General features: G+C 38.4%; 1 protein-coding gene across 6 annotated transcripts in view; it reads right to left on the reverse strand.

Annotated features, from left to right (window-relative positions):
• WDPCP (WD repeat containing planar cell polarity effector) overlaps window positions 1-26,564 on the reverse strand; it is a 348,783-nt gene that overhangs the window by 18,502 nt on the left and 303,717 nt on the right. For 3 of the 6 annotated variants that reach the window (XM_090281375.1, XM_090281376.1, XM_090281371.1), the window contains exon 15: window positions 7,104-7,266. The exons of 1 other annotated variant lie outside the window; for it this stretch is intronic. In XM_090281375.1, coding sequence (XP_090137501.1) covers window positions 7,104-7,266 — 163 coding nt within the window. Of the gene's footprint in view, window positions 1-7,099; window positions 7,267-26,564 lie in introns of those variants that run through there. 2 more of the 6 variants (XM_090281372.1, XM_090281374.1) reach the window with 2 other exon arrangements.

The raw sequence follows: 26,564 nt of genomic DNA on the forward strand, positions 1-26,564 counted from the left end.
ACATATTTTATATCTGGTAAAGGATTTATATTCAGAGTACATAAAGAACTCTTATAATTCATTAATAATAAGACAACTCAATTAAAAGTGGACAAAAGTTTTAAAAAAATATTCACCAAAGAAGATAATGACTAATAATCACTTAAAAACACTCAACATCATTAGTCATTAGGGAAGTACAAATTAAAATCATAATGAGCTACCACTCTACACCAACTAGAATGGTTATAATAAAAGAGACTAACAATACCAAGCAAAGGTGAGGATGTGGAGAAATTGGAGCCCTCATACATTGTTGGTGGATATGTAAAATGATGCAGTAATTTTGGAAAAACAATTTGGCAGTTTCAATATAAAATTACAATAAAATTCAGCAATTCCACTACTATATATCTACCCAAATGGAACAAAATATAAAACAACTCAAAGACTTATATGTCAGTATTTATAGCAACATTATTCATAATAGCCAAAAATGGAAATAATTCAAATATCAGTCAGCTGGTAAGTGAATATGCAAATATTCATGCAATATCATACTGTTCTGCAATTAAAAAGGAATAAACTACATGATGTGACATGTACGAACTTCCAAAACATAATGCTAAGTGAAAAAAGCCTGACACAGAAAACAGCATATTGTGTGAGTCCGTTTATATTATATTTCAAGATTGTAGAATTTCATTTCTGTAAAATTTATCTAAGAAAGCAGACCAATGATTGGCTTGGGATGGAGACAAGAGTGGGAATTGACTGTAAGTTGGCATAAGGGAACTATTGAGGTGATGGAAATGTTCTAAAACATTTTATGGTAGTTGCAAATTTTATACGTTTACCAGACATCAATGAATTACAATGGGTGAATTTTATGGTACATGTAAATTATACCTCAGTAAAATTGTTCTGAAAACGGTAAATTGAGGAAGGACTTCCAGGTAGCAGAACATACAATAATAGTGACTGCCTTCCTTTTCACCTTCCAGTATTACTTCTATATACAGTACAAAACAGAAGAAAGGGAAAATTGAAACAACATGAAAGAAAACCACATTTCTGGCATGACTTGAAGACACAATGTCTGTATGGCCCACAAAGCATAATATATTGCTTTTTACACAAAGTTTGCTTATCTCCGCTTCAGAGTATTATCATCATCATAATTAACATTATAATTTTAATTATAAATAACACTATTACTTTAGTGTTTTTTTTTTTTCAGGTAATTTCTTCTTTTTCCTTTTTAAAAATAAATTTAATTTTATTGTTTTTCTATTACAGTTGTCCCATTTTTTCCCCCATATCTCTCCCCCACCCAGCCCACCCCTTCTCCCACAGTCATTCTCCACCCCGTTGTCCTTGCCCACGTGTTATTTATACACATTCCTTTACTAGACTCTTCTCCTATGTACCCCTTCTCTCCCCTCCCCCGATAACATTTTCTGTTCCTTGTTCAATTTTGTTCATTTGTTTGTGTTGTTCCTTAGTCTCCTGTATTAGGTGATATATGGTATTTTTCTTTCATTGCCTGACTTATTTCGCTAAGCATAATTCTTTCTAGTTCCATCCATGTTGTCGCAAACGTAGGCGTTCCTTCTTTCTTTCTGCTGCATAGTACTCCATTGTGTAAATGTCCCACAGTTTTTTGATCCACTCATCTACAAATGGGCACTTAGGCTGTTTCCAGCACTTGGCTATTGTAAATAGTGCTACTATGAACATAGGGGTGTATAAATTCTTTTGAATTGGGGTTTCAGGATTCATCGGGTATAGTCCTAGCAGTGGAATTGTTGGCTCAAAAGGCAGTCCCAATTTAAGTTTTTTGAGATAATTCCATGCTGTTTTCCATAGTGGCTGCACCAGTCTGCATTCCCACCAATAGTGCACTAGGGTTCCCATTTCTCCACATCCTCATCAGCACTTGTTTGTTGATTTGTTGATGATGGCCATTCTGAGTGGAATAAAGTGGTATCTCATTGTGGTTTTTATTTGCATGTCTCTGATGGCTAGTGATGTTGAGCATTCTTTCATATGTCTATCAATTCTCTGTGTATCCTCCTTGGAGGAGTGTTTGTTCAGGTCCTTTGCCCATTTTTCAATTGGGCTGTTTGTCTTCTTGGTGTTGAGATGTGTAAGTTCTTTATATATTTTAGAGATCAATCCCTTGTCTGAGGCATCATTGGCAAATATATTTTCCCATATGGTTGGTTCCCTTTTCATCTTGCTGACATTTTTTTTTGCTGAGAAGAAACTCTTTAGTTTGATGTAGTCCCATTTGTTTATTTCCTTTATTTCCCTTGCCTTAGGAGATGTTTCGGTGAAAATATTGCTGTGTGGGCTATCTGAAATTTTCCTGCCTATGTTTTCCTCTTGGACTTTCATGGTGTCACGGCTTACATTTAAGTCTTTGATGCATCTTGAGTTTATTCTGGTGTGTGGTGTAAGTTGGTGGTCTTGTTTCATTTTTTTTGCAAGTCCCTGTCTAGTTCTCCCAGCACCATTTGTTGAAGAGGCTCTTCTCACTCCATTTTATGTCCTTCCCCCTTTGTCAAATATTAGTTGACCATATGGACCTGGGTTTATTTCTGGGCTCTATTCTGTTCCATTGATCTATATGTCTACTTTTATGCCAGTACCAGACTGTTTTGGTTACCGTGGCCTTGTAGTATAGTTTGGTATCAGGTATTGTGATTCCTCCTACTGTATTTTTCCTCAAGATTGCTGTGGCTATTTGGGGTCTTTTTTTGGTTCCATATAAATTTTTGAAATATTTTTTCTAGGTCTGTGAAATATGTCATTGATATTTTAACAGGGATTGCGTTGAATCTGTAAATTGCTTTGGATAGTATGGACATTTTAATGATGTTGATTCTTCCCATCCATGAACATGGTATATGCTTCCATTTATTTGTATTTTCCTTGATTTCTTTCTTCAGAGATATGTAGTTTTCAAAGTACAGGTCTTTTATTTCTTTCATTAAGTTTATTCCTAGGTACTTTATTTTTCTTGCTGCTACAGTAAATGGGATTAAAAATATATTTTCTAGTATTTTCCTTATATATTTGGGTGCTCCTTTGTTGGCTGCATATATGTTTACCAGGGTTATATCTTCTTGATGGGTTTTCTTTTAAGTATTATGAACTGTCCTTCTTTATCTCTTTATGGCCTTTGTTGTGAAATCTGTTTTGTCTGATATAAATATTGCTACCCCAGCTTTTTTTTATGTCCATTTTCTTGGAATAATTTTTTCCATACCTTCACTTACAGTCCGTGTATATCTTTTGCTTTGAGGTGGGTCCCTTGTAGACAGCATATACATGGGTCATGTTTTCGTATCCATTCAGCTATCCTATGTCTTTTGATTGGAGCACTTAACCCATTTGCATTTAAGTTTATTATTGACAGGTATTTATTCATTTCCCTTTGTACCTGTGTTCTTCTCCCTCTCTCTTTTTCTTCTTTTCCTTAAAGCATTCCCTTTAGCATGCCTTGCAATGCTGGTTTGGTGGAGATGTATTCTTTTAGTCTTCCTTTGTCTGGGAAACTCCTTATTTCATCTTCCATTTTGAAGGAGAGCCTTGCTGGGTACAGTAGTCTTGGTTGTAGGCCTTTGTTTTTCACTGCTTGAAATGTTTTTTGCCATTCCCTTCTGGCTTGTAGTGTTTGTGTTGAGAAATCAGTTAATAGCCTCATCATAGGCCCCTTGAATGTTATTTGCTGTTTCCCTCTTATGCTTTTAGGATTCTCTCGTTGTCTTTCAATGTTGCCATTTTAATTATGATGTGTGCCTTTTTGGGTTCATCTTCATTGGGACTCTCTGTGCTTCCTGGATGTGCATGACTTTTTCTCTCATCAAGTTAGGAAAATTTTCTGTTACTACTTTTTCAATCAGGTTTTCTATTCCTTGCTCCTCTTCTTCTCCTTGTATCTCTATGATTCTAATGTTGTTTCGTCTCATGTTGTCCTGCAGTTCTCTTAAACCCTCTTCATTCTTTTTAAGTGGTTTTTTTCTCTTTTTTCATTTTGTTGTATGGGATTTTTTTCCCTACATTGCCCTCTAACTCACTGATCCAATCCTCTACTTTGTTTAGCCTGCTTTTGATTGGTTCTACTGTGTTCTTCAGTTCAGAAATTGTATCCTTCATTTCTTCCTGGTTCTTATTGATAGTTTCTATGTCCTTTTTATGCTGGTGTAGTTCTCCGTAAGTTCCTTGTAGCTTCATTGGAGCTCTTTATTGTTTCCCTGGAGTTCGCTGTAGCTTTCTCTGAGTTTGTCAAGTTCACTGAATTTCCTTATAACCATTCTTTTGAATTCCATGTCTGATAGTTGGCTTACATCTGCTCCATCTATCTCTCTTTCTGGGGATCCCTCTTTTCCTTTCATTGGGAGGTTGTTTCTGTGTCTCCCCATGTTGTATGCTTCTTGTTTGTTTTTGTTTCTTGGATTTGTCTGCTCTGATTTCTCACTTTTGTGGTATGAGATTCTGTATAGGAGACCTGGGGGATTCAGTGGCACAGTCTCTTTGATCTCCTGAGCTTGATGCTCTTTGGGATCCCCTTTATGTCGTTTGTTTATGCTGTCTGGTTGTATTTCAGTTACTCTTTGTTGGATCCTTCCCTCTGGCTTGTTGATTGAGAGTCACTCTGTCCACCTTGTCTTGAGTTCTTTTGTGGAGATGCTGTTAAAACATAAGCACACAACCCAGGCAAGAACCCACACCCTCAAAAATATCCTCCACCCACAATCACAATATCATTAGTAAATGAGCCAGTATTAATATAGATGTAAAGAGGTTAAGACTATTACACTATATGAAAAACTGATAAGAGTTATTTTAACTGATAGATGATTTTTGAGAGGGAAGATGGTAGAATAACAGTAGTAGCAAGTATAGGGTCAACGCTATGTGAGACAGTAAGTAGTATTCACATTGTATGTTGAAAAAGGGAGGGAAGAATGCAGAATGAAGTACGAAAGTGGAAGTGTATAGTATTAGGTTTATATAACAGTTACATGTTATATATTTAGTGTGAGAGGGAGGATAAACAGAAAAACAAACAAACAAACTCGTCGGCAGCCGTCCGTCTCGAGAGACGATGGTGTAGCTTCTTAAGAGTCTATCTGCACCGCTGAGAATGGCTGTGCAGTCCAACTCGGGAGTGACACGGTATCTGTCTCCTCCCGTGTTGAATCGACATCTTGTGATGACGCTGGAGTGTCCTCTCCAGTGAAGCTGAAGCTACAGAGCCTGGGCAGGGTGATATGGAGGGTCTGTTGTTGCCCATGCAGCAGACCCCCCCTCTCTTCGCAGCTGAAGGGCCCAAGGGAAAGACGGAGTCAATACAGCTTGGCTTCAGGTGCGCCGCAGGAGTTGCTGGTGTTGACTACAACGTCAAACCGCCTTAGGGACTCCGGCTCCGGATTTTCTGTCGGGGTTTACTCCCTTAGCTTTTCCCCTGAAGAGGTATGCCGCAAGGCAGCGGAGGTTTTTTGGAGTCAGAGTTTTCCTTCTCTGATGTGCCCTGACTGGAAGATCGAACCAGCGACACTTAGCTCGCAGGCCGACGCTCAATCCACTGAGCCAAACCAGCCAGGGTCGAACAAACAAACTAAAATTAAAGAATAATAATAGGAGGGAGAGGAGGTAGGAAACAGTTTAATTAAAGATTTTTTCGCGAGTACAACCTTTGGGTGCTGCCCTTCTTTTTCTGGATCTGCCCCTGGTCAAAATTCCATGGGTTTCAAATCTTCTTTTCTGCCTCGCTAGCTGTGAGGGGATCAAGCTGGATTCTGGGGCTACTATATTCTCACTCGTGGGCCTGCCACCACTCCCTGCCGTGAGCTGCACTGAATTGGGTCTCTTCCCACTTGTTCTGTGGCACCCTCCAGCAATCCTCAGGCTTGTCTAGCAACGCTGTTCTGCTGGCAAGCTAGTGTGCAAGCCCCTAGTCCCTGCCCAGTCTTGGGTTCTGTCTCCTCTCCTCCTCCAAAAAGTCTCTGTGTTGCCTCCAAGCTGCAGCACTGGCCTGCGTCCCTGGCTGGCAGAGCCTTATTGTGCGCCTGTGTGTACCGTTTGCCTGTCTGGGATCCCTACCGAGTCTGTGTTTCCACTGCAGCTTTCCTGTATGGGCCCCTCTCACCGGCTCAGTTCTGCTTTTTTGTTTGGTGGAGCCTTGGTGCAAGCGCCTGGTGCGCAGAGTTGTCAGCCGAGGGTTGCCAGCCCAGGGAGTCCCCACCTAGACTCAGTTCATACAGTTTCTCACAGTCTCGGCTGTTCACTGTCTTCCCATGCCTCCGACTGTTTCAGCGAAACCTTCTCGATGACTCTTTCCAGGACTTTGCTGGTCAGGGCACGTATGGCAGGGGGAAGTTTCTAAGCAAATCCTAGCTAATGAGCCGGTCAGCAGCTGCCCCTTTTGGGTGCAGTACAGCAGAGGGGCCAGGATGGGAAGCCCGGCGACTCCACTTGGAGAGCTTGGGCTGAGCTTTCTGCCCTCTTTCACACTGTTCCCACACTCCCTTCCCTGTTTGCCCTATCTGAAATCCGCACTCACTCCACTCCGTGCTTGTACTCCCAAGTCCTTCCACGATGGGAGCAAGCAGACAACACTGCTACCTTCTCTGCCACCATCTTCCATAACCGGCACTTTAGTGTTTTTAATTTCACATTTATCCTTATATTTATTTTCTCAATGATATTAAATTATCATTTATCATATTTCAAAAACTAATGGCAAGCTTGCATAAGTATAACATATAATTCAAACTAAATATTCAAAAAAGTAATGTTTTAATCTAATAATATGACAATCCTGAAATTTAACAATAGAATACAAATAATGCAGTGCATTATAGTAATTTAATTTTATCCTCAAATATTAATTCTAAAATTTTTTTGTTTATATTCAGTTTTGTCTCCATCATTCATGCTGTTGCATGACCAAAATACTGCAAAGTCATCAACATGAGAAAATGCACATTATTTTCTTTGACATTTTGAAATATCATTGTTTAACTATTAGTTTGCATTTAAACAAGCAATATTTAAATTGTGTAATGCTAAATATTTTTATGCAGCAATTTTCTTAGTTCAACATATCTTACCTGTTAGAAGAGACATCCAATGTTTTATGTTGAATAATATGACTGTGGATTGAACAAAAAGTGGGGAGGTTATCTGGAAATGTGTCTTCTCCTTGAGGTGTTAATGAGAGGCCAACAAAAGCTTCAGTTAGCATATCCCCCCTGTTCAAAGGCCCCAGGAGTTCTGTTTAAAAAATGATAAGACACAAGTCAACTACAAATATAATTTCTGCTAACTGCTTTATGATTACAGGAACAGTTTTATATATCCCAATGAAACTTAAAAAAAAAATTGTCAGTTTACTATGTAGTACACAGAGGAAATCTTACAGTCACCTCTCCTGTTACTTTTGTCATCCTTACACTTAGTTCAACCAACAGAATCTAATAACTGAATAAGGAATTTTTTTGAGTTCACACTTTAAAAATTCATTTATAACTTGTCCATTCATAGAGTTTTAAACCGACATTTTATTAATTAAATATTATATTTTTGTTGTTACTGGAATATTTTATTATATTGGAATATTGTAAAAAGTGAATTATTTAACTTTCTTACATATAGCACACAATTTGAAAACAAAACAAAGGAAAATGTACTTTCCAATATTCCAATAAAATTCTTAATTAGAATTTTTAAGTGTATAGAGAGTTTGCTATTCCCACATCATACAGATAGAGAGAGAAAACATGATGAAGTTGTGAAGAATATATACTTGTAAAAACAAAAACTTGATTAAAAGCCAAAACTTTTAAGAACACATTGTGTGTATTTTTTAGTTATAATTTTTTAATTTATAAAAAACACATAACTTTTTACCATGCTAACCACTTTTAAGTGTACAGTTTAATAATATTAAGTATATTCACATTATTGTTCAACAGATCTTTAGAATCTTTCACCTTGCAAAACTGACAGTGTATACTCATTAAACAATTCCCCATTTTTCCCTCCCCCAAAGGCCTGGTAACTACCATTTTACATGCTGTTTCTTTAAAGCTGACTACTTTAGATACCCTATATAAATGTTATCATACATTATTTGTATTTATGTGACTGGCCCATTTCACATTCCATAGTTCATCCATGTTTTAGCATGTGACAGGATTTTCTCCCTTCTTAAGGCTAAATGATAATTTATGTGTATACCACATTTTGTTTATCCATCCATCTGTTGATGGGCACTTGGGTTGCTTCCTCCTCCTGGCTATTGTGAATAATAGCTATGAACATGGATCTGCAGAGAGGAACCACTATATTGCTTTGATTGTGGTTGCACCATTTTAGGAGAGGGACCCCCACCCCCCAAACAAACAAAACAAAACAAAAACGGAATTATATTCTGGAGTGCAGGCCCCTTGTAGTACAGGCTTCCCCCACTAGGTGAGTGTTCTAGGAACCATTGGTATCAGTGTGCCAGGTGGCATTGTTGTGAGAGGCTATGTTCAGCTTCAGTGAATTTTTTTGAAGACTTTTAACATGTTTGCCCATTTTGTGATGGGTGACTTATGAGTGCACCTGCCCACACTATGATGAGTGTTCAGCAGTTTTTGACCAAAAACAGCATAACCCCCCATACCCAGATCTATTTGCCAGATCTTGCCCTGAGCAACCCTCTTTTGGTTTTCCTGTATGAAAAAAGTCCTGACAGGAAAATGTTTTGCTGATGTGGAAGAGGTAAAACAAACAAACAAAAAAAATGACAGAAGCACTAAAAGGCATCAAAATTGATGAGTCAAAAACTGTTTTTGAGCAGTGGGAAAAAGTCTCAATAGGTGTATTGCATCAGATGGAGAGCACTTTGGAGGTGACTGACATTTAAACATGTAAGAATAAATACATTTATTTAAAATAAATAAATTTTGTATAAATTCCAGTTTTTTTGGAGGGAGTCCTCCATCGTACAATCCCACCAACATTTCTCTACATCCTTGTCAAAACTTGTTATTTTCTTTTTCTTTTTAATATTAGCCATGGTAATGGGTGTTAGTTGCTACCTCATTATAGTTTTCATTTGCATTTTCATGGTAATCAGTGATGTTGATTATCTTTTCATGTACTTACTGCCATTTGTATATTTTCTTTGGAGAAATGTCTACTCCAGTTTTTTGCCCCTTTTTTGAGTTGGGTTTGGTTTTTGTTGAGTTTTAGAAGTCTGTGTATTCTGGATATTAACCCCTAATCAGATGTATATTTGAAAATATTTTCTCTCATTCTGTGTGTTGCCTTTTCATTCCTTTGATAGTGTTCTTTGATGCACAAACATTTTGAATTTTGAGGTACAGTGGAACCTCAGTTCTCAAGCTTAATTTGTTCTGGAAGGCTGTTCAAGAAGTGATTTGTTCAAAAACCAAATCATGCAGGTAACTGACCATACCGGTATCAGCTTGAAACAAGGGTAGTTGGGTCAAGAACCAAAATTTTGTTCAATAACTGAAACATTTTTTTTTTTCTGTGAACAACTTGGTTGAGGACCAAATTGTTCAAGATGGGAGATGGTTGAGAATTGAGGTTTGAATGTAGTACAATTTACCTATTTTACTTTCGTTGCCTGTACTTTTGGTGTCATATCCAAGAAATCATTGCCAAATCCAATGTTATGAAGGTTTCTCCCTATTTTTTTTCTTATTTCTTTTTTTTTTTACCTAAGAGTTTTGTAGTTTCAGGTCTTCATAGGTCTTTGATCCATTTTGAGTTAATTTTTCAGATACAGTAAAAGGTAAGGGTCCAACTTCATCTTTTGCATATAGACATCTAGGTTTCCCTACACCATTTGTTGAAAAGATGGTCCTTTCTTATTGAATGGATGTGACAATCTTGCTGAAAATCATTTGACCATATATGAGAGGGATAATTTCTGGGGTCTTACATCCTATTGGTTTATATGTCTACTTTTATGCTAGTATGATATTGTTTTGATTATAGTAGCTTTGTAGTAACTTTTGGGATAAGATAGTGCAAGTCCTCCAGTTTTATTCTTCTTTTTCTATATTGTTTTGTCTATTCGGGGTCCCTTGTGATTCTGTACGAATTTTAGGATGTGTTTTCTGTTTTTGCAAAATACATCATTGGGATTTTGATAGGGATTACACTGAATTTATAGATTGCTTTGGGATGTATGGACATTTTAACAGGAATGCCTTCCAGTTCACGAACATGGGATATTTTTCCACTTATTATTGTCTTCTTTATTTTCTTTCAGCAATATTTTCTACTTTTCAGTGTATGAATCTTTCACCTTCTTAGTTTTATTCCTAAGAATTTTATTCTTTTTGATGCTTTTGTAAGTGAAATTGTTTTTAAATTTTTCTTTACAAATTTTCATTTATAGGGTACAGAAGCACAACTGATTTTTGCATGCTGCAACTCTGATGAACTCATTTATTCTAACAGCTTTTCAGTGGAATCTTTAGGACATTTTTATTTTTAAATATGTTTTATTGATTATGGTGTTACAGTTGTCCCAATTTCTTTTCCCTCTGCTCTCCTCCACCCAGTAATCCCCCCTCCCTCCAGTTCTCCCCCCCTTTAGTCCATGCCCATTGGTTGTGCATATAGTTCTTCTCAACATCTTCCTGTCTACTCCATTCCCTCCTACTATGCTTCTTAATTCCTGCATCATCTCCCTCCCTTTACCCCCTTCCCCCTCTCCACTGACCACACTCCAATATGTTCCCCATACCTATAATTCTTTTTCCACTCTCGTTGCCTACTTAGTCTGCCTTTGTTTCAATTCCCTAGCTTCTGTTGTTGGTTATTATGATACAGTTTTCATTTTAACGTTCACAGTTATGATCCTCCTTCTAAACAAGTCCCTTTAACATCTCATATAACAGTGGTTTGGATCTGATGAACTCCTTCAGTTTTACTTTGTCCTGGAAGCACTTTCTATGCCCTTCTATTCTGAATGACAGCTTCGCTGGATAGAGTAATCATGGTTGTAGGTTTTTTATTTTCATTGCTTTGAATATTTCTTGCCAGTCCCTCTTGCCTGCAGAGTCTCCTTTGAGAAATTCAGCTGATAGTCTAATTGGGACCCCTTTGTACATAATTCTTTTCTTCTCTCTTGCTTTTAAGATTCTCTCTTTATCTTTAATTTGACATTTTGATTATCATGTGTCTTAGTGTGGTTCTCCCTGGGTCCAGGTTTTTTGGAACTCTCTGTGCTTCCTGGACCTGTAAGTCTATTTCCTTCCCCAAGTTAGGGAAGTTCTGCTTCATTATTTGTTCACATAATCTTTCAGTTTCTAGTTCTTCTTGTTCACCTCCTGGCAACCCTATAATTCGGATGTTGACTCGCTTATAGCTGTCCCAGAGGTTTCTGAGCCCCTCCTCATTTTCCTCACTTTTTGTTTCCTCTTTCCGCACTGGCTGACTGTTTCTTCTTTCCCTCTGTTCTGATTTGTTGATTTGATCTCTGGTTTTCCTTCCCTCACCACTAGTTTCGTATGTGTTTTCGTTCATTTCAGCAGGACTAGCTGAAATCATTCCTTCCCCATCTTGATTAAGATTCGCTGTTAGTTCTGTAAGCTGTCTTATAACTATAGTCATGAACTGAGCCTCAGAAAGATTATCTATCTGCTAGTCCAATAAATCATGTATTTGCTGTCTGGTCAGCTGAGTGATTGGGATCTCTATCATGGTCCCTGCCATCCTGACAGGTTTGTTTACCTTTCCTTCTTGGATGGGGCTTTCACACCTCCCACACTATCGGGGGCAGAGCCCTGTGCACTCGTCTCTACTGGGTGACCCTTCTCACCACACTGTGGTGCTTTATGTGGGGGCGAGGATCCAAGATGGATTCCTGTCATTCACTCTCCGCTGAGAGACTGGGAGCCTCCTCCTCCATCTTCATGCCCTCTGGGCCTCACAGTCCAAGGAAATGGGGGTCTGCCTTCCCCGGCATTGGAATCGCGAGCTGACAGGTCTGGTCTGCAGCTGGGGGTGCTCCCAGGCGCTTCTCACCTCCTCTTAAATACAGGTGTCTGTGCTTACCGCAGTTCTGCCACCAGTTACTGTAGCTGCCGCCGCTGGCATAGCATGACCTCTCCACCCAGGCTTCCTCCCTCCTACCCATCCGTAGGAGCCCCACTTGTTTATAACTTCATATGTTGGACTTCCATGTAGCTTTACTTTCTGGAACTACTGTTTATTTCTGGTTTTGCGGTAATTGTAGTCCTTCTTAGTTGTGGAGGGAGACAGAGCATGTCAGTCTAGGCCTCCATTTTGGCCGGAAGTCTTTATATATATATATATGTATATATATATAAAATAACATTTATTTGTTTAGTTTATTTATTTTTAGATAGAGGGGAAAGGAGAATGAGAGGGAGAGAAACATCACTGTGTGGTTGCCTCTCACTCGTGCCCCCAACTGGGGACCTGACCTGCAACCTAGTCATGTACCCTGACTGGGAATTGAACCAGCGACACTTGGCTCACAGGCCGATGCTCAATCCACTGAGCCACAGCAGCCAAGTTATTGATATTTTAAATTGTTTATTTAGTCTCTATGTCATTTAATTCTGCTCTGATCTTGATGATTTCCTTCCTTCTACTCAAGCTGGGCTTTGTTGTTGTTCCTCTAGCTTTTGTAACTGTAGGGTTAGATTTTTTATTTTGGATTCTTCTATCCTTTTATGTAGGCCTGTATTGCTATGAACTTTCCTCTCAGGACTGCTTTTGCTGTGTCCTATAGGTTTTGGGTTGTTGTGTGTTCGTTATCGTTTGTTTCCAGAAATTTTTAAATTTCTTCCTTAATGTCATTGGTAAGTCATTCATTATTTAATAGCATGTTGTTAATTCTCCATGAATTTGAATGTTTTTGAGTTTTTTTCTTGAGGTTGATTTCCAGTTTCAAGCCATTGTGATGAGAAGATGCTTGATATAATTTCAATTTTCTTGAATTTGTTGAGGCTTGCTATGTGTCTTACCATGTGGTCTATCTTTGAAAATGTTCCATGTACACTTGAAAAGAATGTATATTTTGCTTCTTTGGGGTGAAAAGTTCTGTCTATCAACTCAGTCCATTTGATCTAGAGTGTTGTTCAATGCTTCAGTATCCTTGGTGTTTCTTTGCTTGAAAGAGCTGTCCATTGTTGATAATGATGTGTTAAAGTCCCCTACTATGAATGTGTTGCTATCGATATCCTTCTTGTAGCCTTCCAAGATTTTCCTTTGTTAAGTGTATATATGTTTACCAGGGTTATATCTTCTTGATGGGTTGTTCCCATAAGTACTATGACATGTCCTTCTTTATCTCTTTATGCCCTTTGTTGTGAAATCTGTTTTGTCTGATATAAATATTGCTACCCCAGCTTTTTTTTATGTCCATTTTCTTGGAATAATTTTTTCCATACCTTCACTTTCAGTCCGTGTATATCTTTTGCTTTGAGGTGGGTCCCTTGTAGACAGCATATACATGGGTCATGTTTCTGTATCCATTCAGCTATCCTATGTCTTTTGATTGGAGCACTTAACCCATTTGCATTTAAGTTTATTATTGACAGGTATTTATTCATTTCCCTTTGTACCTGTGTTCCTCTCCCTCTCTCTTTCTTCTTTTTCTTAAAGAATTCCCTTTAGCATGTCTTGCAATGCTGGTTTGCTGGAGATGTATTCTTTTAGTCTTCCTTTGTCTGGGAAACTCCTTATTTCATCTTCCATTTTGAAGGAGAGCCTTGCTGGGTACAGTAGTCTTGATTGTAGGCCTTTGTTTTTCATTGCTTGAAATATTTTTTGCCATTCCCTTCTGGCTTGTAGTGTTTGTGTTGAGAAATCAGTTAATAGCCTCATCGGAGCCCCCTTGAATGTTATTTGCTGTTTCTCTCTTGTGCTTTTAGGATTCTCTCGTTGTCTTTCAATGTTGCCATTTTAATTATGATGTGTGCCTTTTTGGGTTCATCTTCATTGGGACTCTCTGTGCTTCCTGGATATGCATGACTTTTTCTCTCATCAAGTTAGGAAAATTTTCTGTTACTACTTTTTCAATCAGGTTTTCTATTCCTTGCTCCTCTTCTTCTCCTTGTATCTCTATGATTCTAATGTTGTTTCGTCTCATGTTGTCCTGCAGTTCTCTTAAACCCTCTTCATTCTTTTTAAATGTTTTTTTTTCCCTACATTGTCCTCTAACTCACTGATCCAATCCTCTACTTTGTTTAGCCTGCTTTTGATTGATTCTACTGTGTTCTTCAGTTCAGAAATTATATCCTTCATTTCTTCCTGGTTCTTATTGATAGTTTCTATGTCCTTTTTTATGCTGGTGTAGTTCTTCATAAGTTCCTTGTAGCTTCCCTGGAGTTCATTGTACTTTTCTCTGAGTTTATTGAGTTCACTGAGATTGCTAATTACCATTGTTTTGAATTCCATGTCTGATAGTTTGCTTGCCTGTATTTCACCTATCCCTCCTTCTGGGAATTCCTCCTTTCCTTTTGATGGTTGTTGTTTCTTCATTTCCCCATTTTAGGGGGCTCTTCTTGTTTGTGTTTGCTTCTTAGATCGATATGCTTTTATTTCTTGCCTTTATGGTGTGGCCTTCTTATGGACTGTTGTTGAGCTGCTGCTTCCAACCAATGCCACTTGGAGGGGATCAGTCTACTTAAGGGATTTCTCCCATAGCATCGAGGATGAGTGTGCACTGGTATGTGGTCACTGCTCCCCCAGCTCCTTCTCCAGAATCAGAGCCCAAAACTTTTCCAAAGCGCCTCTAGTTCACTTTGCTCTCCTTTGGCTGCAGCCCAGGGCAAGTGTACTCCCTTGTGCCAGCAGGGGGCAGGCCAAGGGCAAGCTGGTGGCACTCAGGTGCAGGCTGACAGCAGGTGCTCCCACATGCGGGCCCTGGCTGTGGGGGGACGGGGAGGTGGCTAGTGCGTGAGCTCCTCAAGAATCTTCCCCCCACCCCTAGCCTTTTCTCCCCGATCTGCAAAAAACAATAAACACAAACACACTATGCTGCTTCCTGCCTCTCAGAGCCAGACGCTACCTGGCCAACTTCTGGCTCTGCCAGCAGGCATAGCCTCGATCTCCACCCCTGACTCCTGTCAGGGGAAGCCTAGGGGCATTGAAAAATATTTGTGCACTGCCAGCCACAGCCCGGGCAGCCAAGCCAGCCAGGACTCCTGTCTTGCCCATTTCTCTTCTATGATCATCACCTGATAGGCTGCTCTGAGGCTGCCTCATCTGCCGCCAGCAGCACCAAGGCTCAACTCCTGCCACTATCCAGATGTTAACTGAGATGCTGTGTTCTCAATTAGATGTAACTACAGAACGGTCTTGCAAGCAAGCAAGCACAGCCTCTCCTCACTCCTCTGCCATCTTCCCCCTCTTAGTTATTATTTTGATTACATAAAATACCTTATAAAATCATAAAAATCTATTTTAAACCATTAACTTCAATCACGTACAAAACTCTACTCCTTTATAGTAATGTCCCCCTATTGTTGCAAATTACATCTTTATATATTGGGTACCCATTAACATAGATTTATAGAGCATTTTTAGGCTTTTGTCTCTTATAATCTATCCAATAATTAAAAGTGGATTTATGCAACAAAATTACAGTAATACATGATTCTATATTTGTTCATATATTTACTTTATTAGGTAATTTCATACTTTCTATGACCTCATGTTGCTGTCATATAGCCTTTCATTTCAGTTGGTAGAACTCAAGCTTTTTTTAAATCCTCACCCAAGAATATACTTACAGATTTTAGAGAGAGCAAGGATGGGAGGGGAGAGACATCAATTTGTTGTTCCGCTTATTTATGTATTAATTGGTTGATTCTTGTATGTGCTCTGACTGGGGATCAAACCTACAACCTTGGCTTATGGATGATGCTCTAACCAACTGGGCTACCTGGCCAGCACTTCCAGTCACATCTTGAATGACTGGAATGTTATCCACATCCTGACTAGCTGTACACTGGGCATTGCAGATTCTCCTCTCTTCATGGTGCCAGTACCTTTTATTCCTATCTTTGTTAAAAGAATGAAAATGGTAACAAAAACTGTCATGATGTAGTACTGGCTTTTCTTTTTGTGAGTATATTTCTGCCATATTCTGTCATGATGTCATTTTTCAAGTAAAAATGTTATATTGCCAAGCCAAAGAAAGGTTGTTTTTTGTTCTTTTGTAGCCATCTGACCAATGGTTGCTGGTTTATTGGTAGGGGAAATCTTACTCTAATATCTTATGGATTCAACAGCCAGTAGGTTGGAACCAGCCAAGGGTTTGGTTGTCCATGTCAACCAGCAGGTAAGTGTGGAAATCACACCCACTAAAATCTCTCCACTATGTGGCAGATGCTTCTTGTATTGTACTGTATTACACCTCTATAGGACATCAATTCAAAGGAAACATCATGCATTAACCCTGTATGATGGGATAGTTATAGGGGTTTAATTAATGCCCAAGTAACCCCTCATGGTGGCTATAATGTTTGACTATGTGGTAGGGGATCCACACCCATTCTCACTCCTGAACATGCAGGAGGCTCTGAAAGCATTTACATCAATACATTCACCACCCCTTTTACCTGGCAACTTGACCTAGCTCCTCCTTTCAAATTCCACTTACTGAATGACCCAGACACATCCAATCAAATGCCCAGTGACACATCCATACACCATGCATTGCAAGATCCTATCCTCAACTTATTATCCACTATGCATTTCTCTAACTGTAGGACTCTTCCTCTGTATAGATAGTTAATATAAATTCTGCTCTTCTGCAAGATTTGAATCCAGACTCATCTACCTGACCTCATTTGCCATATCAGCTAGGCTTCTGAGGCAAGAAGGGTTATTATTGGCAGTACAGCCACAAGATAATTATTGGACCAATAAAACACAATAGAATCTTTATGTATTAATCCTGTAAATCAAAAGCATAAGTAAATGTTATGGGCTATTTGAACCCAGGGATGTTTTGTACGTGTGGATGCTTTTGACAGGGCCAAATCTCCAGGACCATTTGGCATGAACCAAACATGCTCATGGACATTTTTGATAGGGACAAATTTCAGGGACCCCTGTTAGTGTGCATCAAATGTCTCCATGGACATTCTGGATAGGACCAAATATCAAGGACCTTTTAGTGTGGACCAGATGTCTCAATGACATTTTGGACAGGGCCAAATGTCTGCTAATCTCTATTAAGTAGCAAAAGAATTGAAGTTCATAGCTGGTATCTGGCTCAAAGCCAACACTATTTCATTTCTTCAAATAGCCCAAATCAAAAGAAAAGAAGTGAGCTAAGAGAACTTACTGCTTTTATACATTTGTCTTCTGAAATAAATAGCACTATTTCCTTGGTGATAGTATACATTATTCTTTAAATCTAGCTAGTCTTTTGTTGGTTTTGTGCCTTCTAAGGAGATATTCTTTCCAGTCTAAAAATCTCCAAAGGATTTTCAGGGTAAAACACATTTCAAGATATGCAATCACATGGAAGAATGAAAATCTTTTATAATATTGTTTGCTAAAATGACAACTCTACTTAACAGAAGCCATTAAAATATTTACAAAGTAGCAGCTGCTCTTGTAAAAAAATATGGCTTTTTGGAGGCATAAAAATAAACAAGTTGATAAGTACAAGATAAGCCATTTGTCGGCTTCTTTGTGTACATAGCACAATATATAAAAAATTCTGATATTTACAGAGCAATTATAATATAAAGCCTTTTAAGTTAAAAGGACACAGACTCAGAACTGTTTACAAGAATTCTTCATACTGATCTTTTAAACAATTTAGGAAGCCCCCAACATAATTCTTTTAAGAAGTGTTAGGTTTTTGGTGTGTGTTTTTTAACGCTTTGTTCTTAAAGATAATTTTACATTTTATATATGTATATATAAAATTCTCTCCCTATTCAATTCTGTTGAGTTCTTTATTGAACTAGATTTCAGCCTGTGGTCTTATGAAAATAATTACAAGTCATAGGAAATAAACCAAGAAAATAAAATGTTTAAAAGCAACTGAATATTTGCATTTTTATGCCTTAAACTACTAATTTGCTGTTTTATATATAAACCAAGTGGTTGATTTTGTTTGTTTTTTTAAAAAACCTTTAAAAACAAACATTAATGATTAAAAAGGTCTTTTTTATTAGTTTCTTAAAAGACAGCAATGACATGCAATTATTACATCCCCAGATTATTTATGAAGAAAGGGAAAACTATTAAAAAGTGGCTTTTGGCAAAATCTTTTTAAAAATTTTATTTACTTATTTTTAGAGAGAGGGGAAGTTAGGGAGAAAGAGAGGGAGATAAACATGAATCAGTTGCCTCTCTCATGCCCCCAACCTGATCAGGAACCAAACCAGCAACCTTTTGGGTCTCAGGCAAAATCTTGATATTAACATGGATGAGTGATATTGGTCATGTTCCTGTGATACAAACTTGCTCATTTTTTCAATTTCTGCTTACTGGTAAGAGCATTAGACTGAAAGGAATATCTTCTGGTAATGATTTATAAATTTGTTATATATTAATAGCTTGAGAAAACTACATATTACAATTTTATTTTTAAATTTTCAGTGTACTTCCAAACTTTTAAAATATGTTGAGAATATTTTTCTCCTCCCTTCAAGTTCATTTTTTGTTGTACCTTGAAATACAATATTTTACATGCTGTTTCTTAACTTCACTTTTATTGTTGACATTATTACAGATGTCCCCATCCCCCCCTTCCATGCTGTTCTTAAGGAAAATAATAGTTTTCTATTATAGCACCTGAAAAAGGCATGAGATTAAGATGATAAAGGGGGATTGGGATGCTTAATAAGTATCAACAACTTATCAAAAGAAAGAAAAAATAGGAAAGAAGAGCCAAAATGGTTATAAGAGATAAGCATAGGCAACTTTTAGGGTTAATGTTATGAGGTCCTATACTATTTCAAAGTGTTCATATGATCTCTATGAAAGTCATGCCCTCCAGAGTAAGAAATACAGACTATATTGTGTTGAACAGTTCCATTTTCATTAGAAAATATGTAAGCACAAACAGGAAAAATATGCACATTATTAATAATGTGTTATCACAGTACTTTATGAATGAAAGTTTGTCTTTAACATTTTTTCCCTTGTCATCTTTTGAGACCTTCGATATATGCACCTTAGTGCATATATAATGACAACTCATTCTTTGAGAAGATGTAGATACAGTTGACCCTTGAACAAGTCAAGTTCAAAATACATGGGTCCACTTATATGTGGATTTTTTTTTTTCATAAATACAGTTGGCCCTCCATATCCAAGCACCTGCAGATGCAACCAACCTAGGATCGGAAACGGTATTTTCATTTGTGGTTGGGAATCAGCAGAAGTTGAGGGTGACTGTATGCATTGTTCTATGCCATTTATATTAGGGAACTGAACATTTGCGGACTTTGTTATCCACAGGAGTCCTGAACCAGTCACCCGCATACACCAAGGGCCGAATGTAGTTAAATTTTCAACTGCGCAGGAGGCTGGCACTCCTAACCTCCACATTATTCAAGAGGTCAACTGTATATGTACTTTTAATTTTTTTTTACCAGGGTGTCTTTGGGTTAGATTTTGAGAAGTGAGATTTCCATAACTGTCACATCTTCATTGTGAATTATATCTTTTAGCATTATGAAGTGTCCTTTCTTTTTCTTTTTGGTCTGATTTCTATCTTACCAGATATCAAGTGTGAACTCTCATTTCTTTCAATTTGCATTTTTTCATATCTGTGTTTATCTTATTTTAATCTTTCTAGATCACTCTCCTGCTCCCTCCTTCCCTTCTCTTCCTGACAGTGTGTGTATGTGTGTGTGTATCTATTTATCTTGCATCCATCATAGTGTTGGGTTTTGCTTTGCTAGCTAATCTGGACTTCTTCTTTTTATGAGTTAAATCCACTTACACTTTGATCTTTATGTTTGGCCTCAAATTCATCACCTTGTTTTATTATACAGAAAGTCTATCTATGTTGTCTGCCTTATTTAATGTATATATATAAATTTCTGTTTAGGGAGGTTTGCATTTATTCCAATGGTTACATTTATATCTATACCTTTATATAATATTCTTGGCCCTTATCTTTTTTAGGGGAGCATTGTCTATTGGTTCCCTACTGTGAGCAATGTTGGAATTAGCTACTAGTTCATTTTCCCCTTTATCCTTCTCTAATGTCAGATTTGAAGTAGAATCTCTTTTACTTCCAGCAAGTAAACTATTCATTTGCCCCACACTTTTGATAGCTGTACTCTATTATGCCACTGTCTCCCTTAAAACTATTGTTCTTTATTATGGCAAAAAATATATAACAATTTGTCATCTCACCATTTTCAAGTAGAGTCAGTCCCCCATTTAAGATGGTTCAACTTAGGATTTTTTAACTTTACAGTGGAGTGAATGTCGATTTCTACTCAATTCAGTAGAAACCTGCTAGGCTGTTATGATATTTGGTAGATTACATGCATTAAATGCTTTTTTAACTTAGAATAGTATCAACTAAGATGGGTTTATTGGGATGTAATCCCATTATAAGTTAAGGAGCATATGTATACAGTTCAGTAGTGTTAAGCATATTCACGTTGTTTGCAACAGATCTCTAGAACTTTTTCACTTAGGAAAACGAAACACTATACCCATTAAAACTAATTCTACCCTGCTCCATCCCCCTAGAAACTACCTTTCTTCTTTCTGTTTGACTACCTTCAATACTTCATATGAATAGAATCACACAGAATTTCTACTTTGTGACAGGTTTCATCATTTAGTTTCATAAGTTGATATATTTATAATGCCTACCAGTGGTCCTTATATAGGTGTCATTAGTCATTTTGGTTGTCTGAATCTTTGTCTAGGAGATTCCCCAGTAATGGCTCATAGGAATAATAGGTTAATTTTGGCTGAATATAAAATCTTTGGCTCATGTTTTCTTTTCTTGAGCATCTTAAACATATTACTATATTGTTATATTCTGGAATAAAGTGTTACTATAAAAATAATGATAATCTGATTTTATTTGCTGGAATAAAGTGTTCTTATAAAAAAGGGATTAAAACAGCCCTGGCTAGGCCACTTGTTTGATTGGGGCATCATCCTGTACACTGAAAGGCTGCACATTTGATTCCCAGTCAGGGCACATACCTAGGTTGTGGATTCAGCCCTGCTTGGGGCATGTACAGGAGGCAGCCAATTGATGTTTCTCTCTCTCTCTCAAATCTGAAATTAATAAACATGTCCTGGCCAGTATGGCTCATTTGGGGCATTGTTCCATAAACCGAAGAGTCTTGGGTTTGATTTCTGGTCAGGGCACATGTCTAGGTTGCAGGTTCTGTGTACGGGAGGCAGCCAATCGATGTTTTTCTCAGATCAGTGTTTCTCTTTCTCCCTTCCTCTCTCTGGAATAAAAAATATACAGATATAAAATCAATAAATATATACTCAGGTGAGGATTTTTTTTTTTTTAAATCATAATCTTTTTCTGTTTCCTTTATAAGGACTTAGTCTTTTTGTCTGATTATTTTTTGTTGGTTTTCTTTAAAGTCCAAGAATTTCAAGAGAAGATGGTGGAGGAGTGAGGGGAGGCTGCGCTTTCAGGCTCCCTAGAACCGTCTGTAGTTTGGACTAATTGCAGACACAACATCTCAGCAGCTGGACACTGGCAGGAGTCGAGCCTTGGCACTGCTGGATTAGAGAAAAACCATCTGAGAACAACCTGTTCAGTGAGGATAGCAGAGGAAAAAGGGACAAAATGGGATTCCTGACTGGGGTGGCTGCCCGAGCTGCGGCTGGAAGTACATAAAGGCTTTTTGGCGACCACAGGCTTCCCCAGAGAGGAGTCGGAAGGAGAGCGGATCGATGCCCGCTGGCAGAGACGGGACTCGACCAAGTGGCATTGGCGCTGAAAGACAAGAAATAGCATACTGCTGTGCAAGTGAGAACATAATTTTCCTTTATATTTTTCTCTTGTGGACTGCGGAGAGGGGTGGAAAGTTTGGGGGTGATAGGACATTCTTGAGGAGTGCAGGCGCAGAGGTGCACTCGTCCACTCCCCAACCCTCCCCCTTGGGTCGTGCAGGCGCGCATAGGGAAGTGCCCTCATTCACTGGCCCAGGTGCATGGGGCTGCGAGTCCAGGTGTCCTTCGGACACGCCCAACAAACATAAGATCAGTGCCCCAACGGGCAAAGGGAGGGCTCACTGAACATGCAGGAGACCGTGTGCAGACACCCCTAGCCAGCTCCAGTGGGCGCCAGGCCCCAGGCCAGAACGCAGACCACTTGCTCAGGCTCTGTTCGTGCCCGCCCGGGTGCTGGAACGGGGGGGGGGGCGGGGGTGGCTGTGGCACAGGAACAGCGGGCAGCAGCAACTCACAGACGCTCACTTCCACTGAGCACAAGGGTCCGGGGCCCCGCTCTAAGAGGTGAGAGACCAACTCCTGGAGCTTGGCTCAGCGGGACTGAGGCTAGCTCTTGGGCCGCCTTGTGTGCGCATGGGCGCGCAAGCGCAGAAGCACCTCGGCCCAGCTTCAGTAGGCACCAATAGCTCACTTTCACTGTGCTCAAGTATCTGGGACCCTGCCCTGGGAGGTGAGAGACCAGCTCCCGGAGCGAGGCTTGAAAGACCCAAGGCAAGCTCTCGGGCCACCCTGCGCACACAGGGGCATGCGCGCAAAGGTACCTTAGCTGGCTCCAGTGGGCGCAAAGGGAGTGCGCCATGCCGGCCACTGCGGGCGCACACCACTGCTGCAAGGAACAAGGACCTCTGACCCGCCACATTAGACCAGCTGGGGACGCAGAAAAAGAAGACAACACACGAAGGCTGAACTGACATCTCCACAAAAGAACTCAAGACAAAGTGGATAGAGTGACTCTCAATCAGCTAGCCAGAAGGAAGATCCTACCAAAGAGCATCTGAAATACAACCAGACAGCATAAACAAACAACATAAAGGATAACCCAAGAACTTCAGGCTCAGGAGATCAAAGAGAGTGCACCACTGAAACGCCCAGATCTCCTATAAAGAATCTCATACCACAAAGGTGGGAAGGCAAAGCAGACAAACCCCAAAAAGTAAAAACAAACAAGAAGAATCCAACATGGTAAGACGCAAAAATAACCCCTCAATGAAAAGAAAAGAGGAATCCCCAGAAAGAGAGGTAGATGAAATAGACATAGCCCAAATGTCAGACACGGAATTCAAAACAATGATGGTGAAGAAGCTCAATATACTCGACAACCATAAAAACAACTATGACAACCTCCAAGGAAGTTACCAGCAGCTCCAAGAAAATTACAGGGAACTTGCAGAGAACTACACCAGCATAAAAAAAGACATATAAACTATTAACAAGATCCAGGAAGAAATGAATTCAATCTCTGAACTGAAAAACACAGTAGAATCAGTCAAAAGCAGACTAAACAAAGCAGAGGATCAGATTACTGAGTTAGAAGATAATGTAGAGAAAAACTGCCAGACAATACAGCAAAATGAAAAAAGATTGAAAAAATATGAACAAGATATAAGGGAATTACAGGATAGCATGAGAAAAAATAATATCAGGATCATCGGAATAAAAGAGGGAGAGGAAAAGGAGCATGGAATTGAAAAACTGATAGGAGAAATAGTGACAGAAAATTTTCCCAACTGATGAGAGAATTACAATGAAGAGGAACCCCCCAAAACCCACTCCAAGGCACATCATAATTAAAATGGCAACATTCAAAGACAAAGAGAGAATCCTAAAAGCTGCAAGAGAAAAACAGCAAATAACATACAAGGGAGCTCCGATAAGGCTATCGACCGATTTCTCAACAGAAACACTACAAGCCAGAAGGGAAAGGTCAAAAATATTTCAAGTGATTAAAAACAAAAGCCTACAACCAAGAATCCTCTACCCAGCAAGGCTCTAATTCAAAATGGAAGGTAAAATAAGGAGTTTCTCAGACAAAGGAAGACTAAAAGAATACATCTCCAGCAAACCAGCATTGCAAGAGATGCTAAAGGGAATGTTCTAAGAAAAAAGAAGAAGAAAAAAAAAAAAAAAAGAGGAGAGCAACAGAGATACGAAGGGAAATGAATAAATACACGTCAATAATAACCTTAAATGTAAATGGATTAAATGCTCCAATCAAGAGACATAGGGTAATGGAATGGATAAGAAAACAGGACCTACATATTTGCTATCTATAAGAAACACACCTCAAAACAAAAGATTTACACAGACTGAAAGTAAAGGGATATAAAAAAAAATATTCCAAGCAAACGGACCAGAAAAAAAAGCTGGGGTAGCAGTCCTCATATCAGACAAAATGGCTTTCAAAGCAAGGGCAATAAAAAGAGACAAAGAAGGACATTTCATAATACTTAAAGGAACAATCCATCAAGAAGATATAACACTGATAAACATATATGCACCCAACATAGGAGCACCCAAATACATAAAGAAAATACTAGAAGACCACAAGAAGGATATTAACAACAACACACTCATAGTAGGGGATTTAACACTCCATTATCAACAATAGACAGGTCTTCGAAGCAAAGAAACACCAAGGATATACAGACATTGAACAACACACTAAACCACATGGATCTAACTGATATATATAGAACTTTCCACCCCAAAGAAGCAAAATATACATTCTTTTCAAATGCACATGGGACATTTTCAAAGATAGACCACATGATAGGACACAAAACAAGCCTCAACAAATTCAAGAAAATTGAAATTATATCAAGCATCTTTTCAGACCACAATGCCTTGAAACTAAAAATCAACCTCAGGGAAAAAAATCAAAGACACCCAAACTCATGGAGAATGAATAACATGCTATTAAATAATGAATGGGTTAACAATGACATCAAAGAAGAAATCAAGAAATTTCTAGAAACTAATGATAATGAACACACAACAACCCAAAACCTATGGGACACAGCAAAAGCAGTCCTAAGAGGGAAGTTCATAGCAATACAGGCATATCTGAAAAGGATAGAAGAATCTCAACTAAAAAATCTAACGCTAAAGCTACAAGAACTAGAACAACAACAACAAACAAAGCCTAGGGCAAGAAGAAGGAAGGAAATCATCAAGATCAGAGCAGAATTAAATGACATAGAGACTAAACAAACAATCCAAAAGATCAACGAAAGTAGGAGCTGGTTCTTCAAAAAAAAAAAAAAAAAAATCGACAAGTCTCTAGCCAGGCTCATCAAGAAAAAAAGAGAGAAGACTTAAATAAACAAAATCAGAAATGAAAGAGGAGAAATCACGACTGATACCACAGAAATACAAACGATAGTAAGAAATTACTACAGACAACTAACTGTATGGCAAGAAATTTGACAACCTAGAAGAAATGGACAAATTTCTAGAAACATATAACCTTCCAAAACTGAATCAAGAAGAAGTGGAAAGTCTCAACAGACCAATAACAAAGAAGGAAATTGAAACAGTAATCAAAAATCTCCCTGCACACAAAAGCCCTGGACTGGATGGCTTCACAGGTGAATTTTACAAAACATTTAAGGAAGAACTAACTCCTACCCTCCTCAAACTATTCCAAAAAAACCAAGAAGAGGGAAAAATCCCAAACTCTTTCTATGAAGCCAGTATTACCCTAATCCCAAAACCAGGTCAGGACACAGCAAAGAAAGAAAACTACAGGCCAATATCACTGATGAACATAGATGCTAAAATCCTCAATAAAATTTTGGCAAACAGGATCCAGCAATACATCAAAAAGATCATACACCACGATCAAGTGGGATTCATCCCAGGGATGCAAAGATGGTTTAATATTCGCAAATTAATAAATATAATACATCACCTAAACAAAATGAAATACAAAAATCACATGATCATATCAATAGATGCAGAAAAAGCATTTGATAAAGTACAACACTCATTTATGATGAAAACACTCAGCAAAATGGGAATAGAGGGAACATACCTTAACATAATTAAGGCTATATATGAGAAGCCTGAAGCCAACACCATACTCAATGGACAAAAACTGAAAGCATTCCCCCTGAAATCAGGAACTAGACAAGGCTGTCCAGTCTCTCCAGTCTTATTCAACATAGTGTTGGAAGTCCTAGCCACAGCAATCAGACAAGAAAAAGAAATAAAAGGCATCCAAACTGGGAAAGAAGAAGTAAAACTATCATTATATGCAGATGACATGATAGTATACTTAGAAAACCCTATAAACTCCACTAAAAGACTACTCGATATAATAAGTGAATTTGGCAAAATAGCAGGGTACAAAATAAATATACAGAAATCTAAGGCATTTCTGTACACCAACAATGAAATATCAGAGACAGAGACAAAAAAGAAAATACCATTTACTATAGCAACAAGAAAAATAAAGTACCTAGGAGTAAACTTAACCAAAGAGATAAAAGACCTGTACTCTGAAAATTACGTAACATTGAAGAAAGAAATTAAGGAAGATACAAATAAGTGGAAGCAAATACCATGTTCTTGGATGGGAAGAATCA

The sequence above is a fragment of the Furipterus horrens genome, unplaced genomic scaffold, assembly GCF_987537825.1.
Source record: "Furipterus horrens unplaced genomic scaffold, mFurHor1.1.pri manual_scaffold_6, whole genome shotgun sequence".
NCBI lineage: Eukaryota > Metazoa > Chordata > Mammalia > Chiroptera > Furipteridae > Furipterus > Furipterus horrens.